This window comes from Chiloscyllium plagiosum, chromosome 3 (genome assembly GCF_004010195.1).
Source record: "Chiloscyllium plagiosum isolate BGI_BamShark_2017 chromosome 3, ASM401019v2, whole genome shotgun sequence".
Classification (NCBI taxonomy): Eukaryota; Metazoa; Chordata; class Chondrichthyes; order Orectolobiformes; family Hemiscylliidae; genus Chiloscyllium; species Chiloscyllium plagiosum.
This window is the reverse complement of record NC_057712.1, coordinates 26,239,851-26,249,655: the sequence shown is the minus strand read 5'-3', so window position 1 is coordinate 26,249,655 and position 9,805 is coordinate 26,239,851. Positions and strand designations below refer to the sequence as shown.

General features: G+C 38.0%; 1 protein-coding gene across 1 annotated transcript in view; it reads right to left on the bottom strand.

Moving 5' to 3' along the window:
• sh3yl1 (SH3 and SYLF domain containing 1) overlaps positions 1–9,805 on the bottom strand; it is a 165,562-nt gene that overhangs the window by 90,123 nt on the left and 65,634 nt on the right. Inside the window, exon 4 of the mRNA XM_043678815.1 lies at positions 7,615–7,679. Within this exon, the coding sequence (XP_043534750.1) occupies positions 7,615–7,679 (65 nt within the window). The remainder of the gene's footprint in view (positions 1–7,614; positions 7,680–9,805) is intronic.

Below are 9,805 nucleotides of genomic sequence, written 5' to 3'. Positions count from 1 at the left end.
CGGAGATGTTCCCTAAAGCGCTCTGCTAGGAGGCGCCCAGTCTCCCCAATGTAGAGGAGACCGCATCGGGAGCAACGGATACAATAAATGATATTAGTGGATGTGCAAGTAAAACTTTGATGGATGTGGAAGGCTCCTTTAGAGGTGAGGGAGGAGGTGTGGGCGCAGGTTTTACAGTTCCTGCGGTGGCAGGGGAAAGTGCCAGGATGGCACTTATTGTAAATATATGCTCATTGTCCAACAGAATCTGCTTGTTCCAATCTGATACGTATGTGGATCATATGAAGGACCTCTGCGTACATCACATCATCCTTCCCCACTTCTGCCACCTCCAAACAAACTCCACCACCAAAGGTATACTTCCCTCCCCACCCCAGTCCTTCCGCAACTCCCTGGTCAGGTCCACGCCCCCACCACACTCCTATCACCTTTCCCTGCCACCGTAGGAAGTGAAAAACCTGCGCCCCCACCACTCCCCTCATCTCCGTCTAAGGCACCAAGGGATCCTTCCATATCCGTCAGCAATTTACCCGTACCTCTACCAATGTCATCTACTGCATCCATTGCACCTGATGTGGTCTCCGCTACATCGGGGAGACAGGATGCCTTCTTGCGATCGTTTCAAGAATTTCGCTAGGACACCCGCACCACCAACCCCACCACCCCATAACTAAACACTTCAACTTCCCTTCCCACTCCATCAAGGACATGCAGGTCCTGGGCCTCCTCCACTGCCAAATCGTTACCATCCAATGCCTGGAGGAATATTCCGCCTTGGGACTTTGCAACCCCAGGGGTAAATGTGGAATTCAACAGCTTCCTCATTTCCCCTCCCCCACATTATTCCAGTCCCAAGCCTCCAACTCAGCATGGCCCTCCTGACCTGTCTATCACTACACCCCCCCCCCCCCGACCTATCACCTTCTCCCTCACCTCATTCCTGATGAAGGGCTCTTGCCCGAAAGTTGATTCTCCAGCTACTCGGATGCTGCCCGATTGGAACTGTTAGTCTAGCCCAATCAGGGAACCCTGAATGACAGATAAAAAGGGGAGCGTCAGAAATTCCGACACTCTGACAGCTGGCTCTGAGGGAGCTGGACAAATGCCAAGGACCTTCCACATGCAAATAAACACACGTATCTTGGTGACAGGATACCGGCTTCTGTGGAGTTATTTAAAGACCCCAACTATAAAACGCCCTTGGTTACATTGCCCAAATTGATACAAGATTGATCCTCATCTTATTCAATATTTTGACCTCTGTCCTCATAGAAATGATCTTAGTATGGTGCAGTGAATTTTCTCCTCATCCATAGTTTACCTTCAGTGGCACTTACGATAATTATTCAAAATACTCAAAATGGTCTGATCACAGGATTTCCAACAAGATCAGGATGTCAGTAATGTAGGAGTGAAAGATCCACTGTTTCATCGATTCAGACACTGTGGAAGCAATTTTATAATCTATCTTATTCAATTTTCATTCAGTCAAAGGAGAAAAATCTGCTAGTTTGTAAGATGGAAACAATTCTTTTAAGTCTTAATTTTGTTTTTTGACCCATTTTGCGACAAGTGTTTTTTTTATTCACAGTTTGTTTAAAACAGTCTTCTGTTCTTCATTTTGGCACAGAATTTGAATATGGCAGTCGGAGGACGAGTGGGGTGAATATGAAACCAACAGAATGTTTTCAGTAAAATTCATATATAAAATTTATATATAAATCTATTACATTTTTCAGTGAAGAACAACCTGCCATCAGGTTTCTTATTGAATTCTGAGTTAAACTATGTTACATATAATTCATCTTCTACTCATTATTCTATACAGGTATATCTAATTGACCTATGAATGCTTTGTTCACATCACTTAACTGTTTCCATCAAATTTTATACATGGGAACCTAGCCTTCACCAATTAATTTATGAGAAATGTGTGTGAGTGGCAACTGATACAGAACACAACCTCTGCTTTCTTCAATAGAGGTTCTTGTATTTACAATTTTCTGCTTTCTTTAGCAAGCCAACCAGAGTTCAATTCACTTGTGATAAATAATCTGTGAATCTCACTATCTTGAGAGTCTCACACGCAGAGGTCAAATGAAACTAATTGAGATTCTTGGTTTGGTATTTGGTATATCAGGTGATATGGACATAGGTCCAAAGATAATAAGTTCTTGGATTTTGGGCAACATCAATACTTGTAGCAAATATTACGATGGTAGTAGTTGTGGGGTGGGGGTAGGATCTGTAAACACAGTGCTTTTTACTGAGTATAAATTGCTGCTTGGTTACTTTGGCTTGTAAAACATTATCAAAATCTCTAGAGGTTTAACTGTTTTGACATCTTTGGCAAAAGAAATAGAATTCTCATACAGCATTCTTGACAGTGGGCATAAACATCAGCTGTGAAGGGAAACAAACATCTTTGCTGAATAAACATTAAAGGAAACTCAAAGCAGAATTTACATTTTTTTCATTCATTGTGTCATGAGAGTCTAATTATTTTGTGTATTTTCCAAAAAAGAACCATTTAAACTCTTTAAATAGACACAAGGCGGCTAAAAGGATGGTAACAAGAGTCAAATAATTGTCCATTTTTGATTCCCTTCAGCAAAAAAGGAAAACATAGTTGACCCATCAATCACAAAAGAAAAAATTTAGAATATGCTCAAACTTTGAAAAACGAAAGGGCCTCCTCAAGATGTGAGAATTCAAAACTGAAAAAAAAGGTTTTAAGGAAACCCACAAGGAACTCCAGTATAACTGACTTTGCTTTGTAAAAGAATGATAAAATTAACATAACCATCTTAAGTTTTGATCAGTATGTGATACACTGAGACACAATTTTAAACAGAACACTAAGTATTGCTGCATAGAACCAGGCTATCAAGGGCCACAAACCACAGTGCCATAAAGCAAAATAACATGAACATTTATTCTATCCAGGAATTAGTTCTGTTCAGTCCACCTGTAAGAGAAGCCTCCAATAATTCAATTATTGTAAATCATTACAACTGCTTAATTGGAAAGGTTTTCTTCACCTTGCAATTTAGAAAGGGAATGTTTAAGCAAGTAATTTGTCTGCAATGATAACTATCTGGTCTTAGTCCTATCTTATTAGTATCTTGTATCTATATCTACACTGAATATTTGTATCTGCATTTTATCCAACACATTTTTAACTTGGTAACTTCCAGTAAACTAACCCTGATCTTGTTTAAACCTAAAGCTTTGCTGCTATCTATAATTTAGGACATTCCAAGAAATTAAAAAGGAGAAAAAATAGCTACATAAAATTGCACCTCAGGAACCACTTTGCGAACATGTTTGGTGCGGTCATGACATGGTGATTAGCATGTTTTGTGAATTTTTTGAATTAAATTAAACACAGATGATGATTCCTTCCCTTGGAACTTTTCTTTCTTGTTGAACAATGCATTCTTAAATATCCCCTTGAATCTCTGCAACTGCATCTCTCCTGGTCTATCCATGAACTTAATTTACCAGTTTACTCCCATAATTATCTCCATAACTTTTTGACAAGCTCCCATTATTTTGGTCACTGTTAAGAAGTCTGCACACTACTCCCACAAGTTACTTCTTGCCTTAATCATTTTTAATCTTAATGCACATATCTTGGATTTCTGAATTTAGGTTGTACCTCTCTATTTTCCCAATAAAATAACTGATTAACAGAGCCACCTCTTCACCACTTCTTAGCTTACTGCTCTTCGTAAAAGTCATCTACCTTTTGAATAGTCAGGTCCCCATCTTTGTCCTCCTGCAGCCATGTCTCTGTGATTGCTATTAGATCCAGCAACACCCAAGCAGCTAGATACCATCCACGATAAAACAGCACACTTGATTGGGACTCCATCCATTACCTTCAATATCCATGCCCTTCACTATAGATGAGCAGCGGCAGTAGGATATACCATCTTTAAGATGTTCTGCAGTAACTCATTAAGGTTCATTGGATAATACTTTCTAAACCTGTGACCTCTACCACCTGGAAGGATATGGGCAGCAGATGCACAGAAACACCACGACCTGCAAGACCCCCCACACGCCCCATGTCATCTCAACTTAGAACTATACTGCTCTTCTACCACTGTTTCTGAAATTTCTTTCCTAGCAGCACTGTATATATACCTAAATCCCAAGGATTGCAGCAATTCAAGTAGGCACTCACCACCATCTACTTTGGGGGAAATTGGGGATAGGCAATAAAAATGCAGACATCACTACCATGGCCCACATCCCATGAACAAATGAAATATATTGAACTTTCATAAGACTATGGACCTAGAGCAGGAAAGTGAGATTAGTGTGGATATAAGAGTATTTTTGGCAGTACAGACTCAATGGGCCAAAGGGCCTCTTCTGCACTGTATGATTCTATGGCATACCCACTCATTTAGTGAAATGCTTCCACCAGTTTACAAGTGTGTTTTATTATTTCTGGAGAATTAGCTAGAATTGGTAATATTTTGGTATGAGTAAGGTCACTGACTGAAAGGACAGAAAACCTAACTTCACACAATTCCAAAGGTAAAATTAGTCTAATTCATTAAATGATTGTTGTGAAAAATTGTAATGCTTGTTGGAGAACAGCAAAGCAGATTTTTGGCACTGGTCAAGGCAGTCATGTCACAATTTCATAGATAATGTGGAAAAGTCAGTTCCACTATAATGTAAGGTGTGAACTATTAACTTCACTGTTATTAAGACAGGAATAGAACTATGAACCTTGATAATCCAACTGCTTCTTTGTCTCATCAACCAGAATTATGTGACTTACACTAGAACATAAACAACATGTTATCAGCAAGAAATCCCAAAGATAAATGCCAAAAATTACAAAGCAGAATCCTTGCAATCAATCAAAATAATGCTCATGGAAACCAATTATTTGGCTGCCGACTGGTTTGCACAAAATGGTTAAACTGCAGTGATCCCAAACTCAAAATCCATATACGTCTGTTAATGCTAATGGTTAGATTCAAATGGAAAAAAAAATTAAATGTTTTAATTCAACAGGTCCTTATTGATTAAAATAATTTGGTCAAAAGAATAATATGATTCTGTTGCTAAATTTTCTCATGTAAACCATAATTTAAAATTAACAGCCTTTAAATGGTAAATGGGGAATTTGCTATTACCATCACATGACTTAGGAGGAGGAGTTAGCCTTATGGCCCCTTGAACTAGTTCCCCTATTCAATAAGATCATGGCTGATATTGTTATGGGCTCAACTCCACAATCTAATTCAACCAACATCTTTTAGTCCTAAAACTTTACTTGAAAGGATTTCTGATCCAATATCGACTTTAGAATATCATTTCCATCTAGAAAGATGGAAACATGATACAGCAGATACATGGGAACACCAACACCTGCAAATTCCTTTCCAACTCATTCATCATCCTGACTTGGAAATATATCGTCTTTCCTTCACTGTCACTGGGTCAAAACCTTGGAATTCCCTCCCTAACGGGATTATAGGTCAATTGACAGCTCGTGAACTATAGCAGTTTAAGAAGGCAGCTCATCACCACCTCCTGAAGGGCACCTACGATGGGTAATAAATGCTGGCCAGCCAGCAATACCCATGTCCCAAAAATGAACAAAAAAAATTAAATGTAATATAATTAGAAGTCAACAGCAGTTGGAAAGATTGTTCAAATTTTAATTTACATTAGCATATAAAAGTATAACCCATCTTTTACATGCCTAACTGAAAAGAGTACTGGTGGTGCAAGATTAGTTATTTCTATAAGTACTTACAGAAAGTCAATGTAGTTGTTAAACTTTCTGTCACTGAACTTTGTAAAACATCAAGTTGTCAAAATAGAACTGCATGTCTTCAAGATGCAGTTTTATAGCACCTTTCATAACCTCAGGATGCCCTGAAGTGCTTTGCAACTAAGCAAATATAGTATTTTGATTATAGTGTAGTCGCTATTGAATTGTAGAATAGACTACTGCCAATTTATTTTATGCGAGGTTCCAAATGCTGCATGAGACATTGATTAAGGAAACAATATTAGACAAGGCAACACAGTCCCATGAACTTCAAACAATGCTGTGAAATCTTTTACTTTCAATTAAGAGGACCGATGTGGCTTTGATGTAACGTCTGAAAGACAGCGCTTCCCAAAACAGAACTGGAGAATCAGTGTAGAGTATGTGCTCAAATGTTTGGTCTCTGGAGCGTAACCTGAATTGGCTAACACAACAGTGCTACCACTGATCCATAATTAACACTTTTGGGGGCAACATCTGCTCAGAAGTACACATTTGAATCCAATAGAAATTAAATTGAATGAGCAAAACATTAAAATTACAAGAATTTAAAATACTTAAACTTGCAGTATTATTGTTCAATAACAAATCTATTAAAATCTTATCTGGAAGACAGAATATACTGATTATATTCAAAATCACAAATTATTCCAAGAAGTATGTACAGCATAAATGAAGAGCTCAAAACGATTAAACTTCATCAGGATTATGACCTCTGAAAACAGCTGATACAAAAAAAAGGAAATCACTGAAATAGCCCAAGAACAGGAAAATATTAAAAAGGCATATAAAGTAGTAAAAACCATCAGTACTAACAGAAAACAAGCTCTGCAGCTTATTTGCTGAATACATTTGTAGCAGCTTTAAAATGAGATGAGAACAATCTTAATTATGTAACTTTTAAAACAGTGCAATTTGAGCCTGCTTAAAAAGGTAAGGCTGTCAATCATATAGGAGAAATGCTTCCCTATAGTTTACTTATTTGAAGCAAATACAGTGGCTGAAACTTGATTAAAACTAGTTTTAAAAATTTTAAATAGCTGACGAGTCTGTATTTATCAATGTATAAACACAACGAAGAGCAGTCTCCCGGTCACTTATTAGCAAAACAAAACAAGAATGAAGATAAGTTCCTTTACCAAATTTGGTGAACGCCTAAAGAAAACATGAAGTTACTGAGGCAAGAAGTCAATTTTTAAATGCTAGAATGTTTATAAGTTCAATTCAGAGGTTTCTGCTGTCCTTTAAGTACATTTTGAAAACAAATTCAAAGAATAGCACCAACAAAATCTGATATACATTTAAAAATTTATGGCAAAATCAGAATTTAAGTGAGTATGATAGATGGCGCTTTAAGGCTCAATTTGTTTGTGCTTGATGAGGATTGCACACTTACAAAGGTGGTTTAGATTCTGATATGCTTAATTTACTTAAGTTACAAACAGAACTCAATAAATTACATGCACCCACATGCTTCTAGTACGGAGAGCATAAAACTGAAAAAAGTGAATGATATTAAAATGGACACAAAGCAACATTAACGATATAGAAATTTTAAGAACTGCAAAGGACATTGACAATTGCACCTATGAAAGGAGAAATATGAAATGTGGACATCAAATATACCTGGATCATGTACAATCTAGTTACAATACAAGGATAATCTTTATTTGCACTGCATTTTTTGAGAAGAAATACAAGGGGCAAGGTTTGTTAAAAATGTATGATTTGACTTTAACAGAAAAGAAAAATGCTACCTGTTATGAGTGCAATATTATGCAAACAAGGTTTTAAAAATAGCAACTTACCTCAATTCCAATCTCAAAACCCCCACCAAGTCCAGCAATGCCGATTGCTGAAGGAGCAGACCACCCTGTATGAACCAAATATAAACTCAAACATTTTAGTCAGGAGTAAGGTAAAGTAATGATTGTTTGAGCTAAAAGAAGTAATTTTCTGTTACTCATTTTCAATCCTGAAGCAATTTGCCTGAGTCAGCTTTGGGATTCAGATCTAAAAAATTCATCCAGTAACTAGTCCAATGCTAAAACTACATTTAAGCAACTTTATTGCTGAAGTGCTGAAACCATGTATCAATACCATTATAAAGATCATTATAAAGCAGAGGAACAATTTTGCTGTCTATAAAAATGTGAGAAGTCAGATAACACTAGGTTATTGGCCAGCAGATTTATTTGAAATCACCAGCTTTCGTAGTACCGCTCCTTCACCTGATGAAGGAGCAGCGCTCCGAAAGCTTGTGATTTCAAATAAACTTGTTGGATTATTATAACCTGGTATCATGTGGCTTCTGACTTTGTCCACCCCAGTGCAACACTAGCAACTTCAGGTTATAAAAATGTGAGAAGTATTTCAGATATATAGTACAAACTGAAACACTGGCCTTTGGCCATCTTTCCCACTTAATATTTATCTTAAATGCCAACGTCAGTTACTGGGCAGTGGGATGAAATTATGGTTGTTATTTCCTGTTTAAATTGAAAACCAGACTCTGAAAGGAAGCAAACCTTTTTTTGACTAACTAACATTTTATTTAAAAAGGAAGCTTTACACATGCACAGAATGCATTTGAGTTTCAAAGTACAAGTTGCATCACCTCTGGGTGAGGGGCCTGATGACTGGAGGGTGGCTAACGTTGTACCTTTGTTTTTAGAAAGGGTGTAAGGAGAAACCAGGGAACTATAGACCTGTGAGTCTGACCTTGGTTTTGGGTAAATTGCTGGAGGTGATTACAAAAACTAGGATTTATGGATGTGAAGAGAGGCAATAATTAATTAGGGATAGTCAGCATGGTTTTCTGTGAGGAAAACGGTGTCTCACAAGCTTGATTGAGTTTTTTGAGGAAATTAGACATTGTTTATTTGGATTTTAGTAAAGTCTTTGACAAGGTTCCGCATGGTGGACTAATAAGTAAAGTTAGGTCACATGGGATTCAGAGTGAGCTTGACAATTGGAAACATAATTGGCTTAATGGCAAGAGACAGGGAATAATGGTGGAGATTTATTTTTCAGACTGGAGGCCTGTCATCAATGGCGTTCCACAGGGATCGGTTCTGGGTTGTCTTTTGTTTGTCATTTATATAAATGATTTGGATGAGAATATAGAAGGCATAGTTAGTAAGTTTGCAGATGATATCAAAGTTGGTGGCATTGTAGACAGTAAAGAAGGTTTTCTAAGATTACAAAGGGATCTTGATCAAATGGGTCCATGGGCTGAAAAATGGCAGATGGAGTTCAATCTGTATAAATAGAACAGAGAACATAGAACAATACAGCACAGAACAGGCCCTTCGGCCCACAATGTTGTGCCGAACATTTGTCCTAGCTTAAGCACCCATCCATGTACCTATCCAATTGCCGCTTAAAGGTCACCAAAGATTCTGATTCTACCACTCCCACAGGCAGCACATTCCATGCCCCCACCACTCTCTGGGTAAAGAACCCACCCCTGACCTTAAATTTATGTCACCTTGTAACATTCTGTTGTACCCGGGGAAAAAGTTTCTGACTGTCTACTCTATCTATTCCTCTGATCATCTTATAAACCTCTATCAAGTCACCCCTCATCCTTCGCCGTTCCAATGAGAAAAGGCCTAGCACTCCCAACCTATCCTTGTACGACCTATTCTCCATTCCAGGCAACATCCTGGTAAATCTCCTCTGCACTCTCTCCAAAGCTTCAACATCTTTCCTAAAGTGAGGTGACCAGAACTGCACACAGTACTCCAAATGTGGCCTAACAAAGGTCCTGAACAGCTGCAACATCACTTCATAACTCTTGAATTCAATCCCTCTGTTAATGAACGCTAACACCATAGGCCTTCTTTACAAGCTCTACCTGAGTGGCAACTTTCAAAGATCTATGAACATAGACCCCAAGATCCCTCTGCTCCTCCACCTTACTAAGAACCCTACCGTTAACCCTGTATTCCGCATTCTTATTTGTCCTTCCAAAATGGATAACCTCACATTGACAGG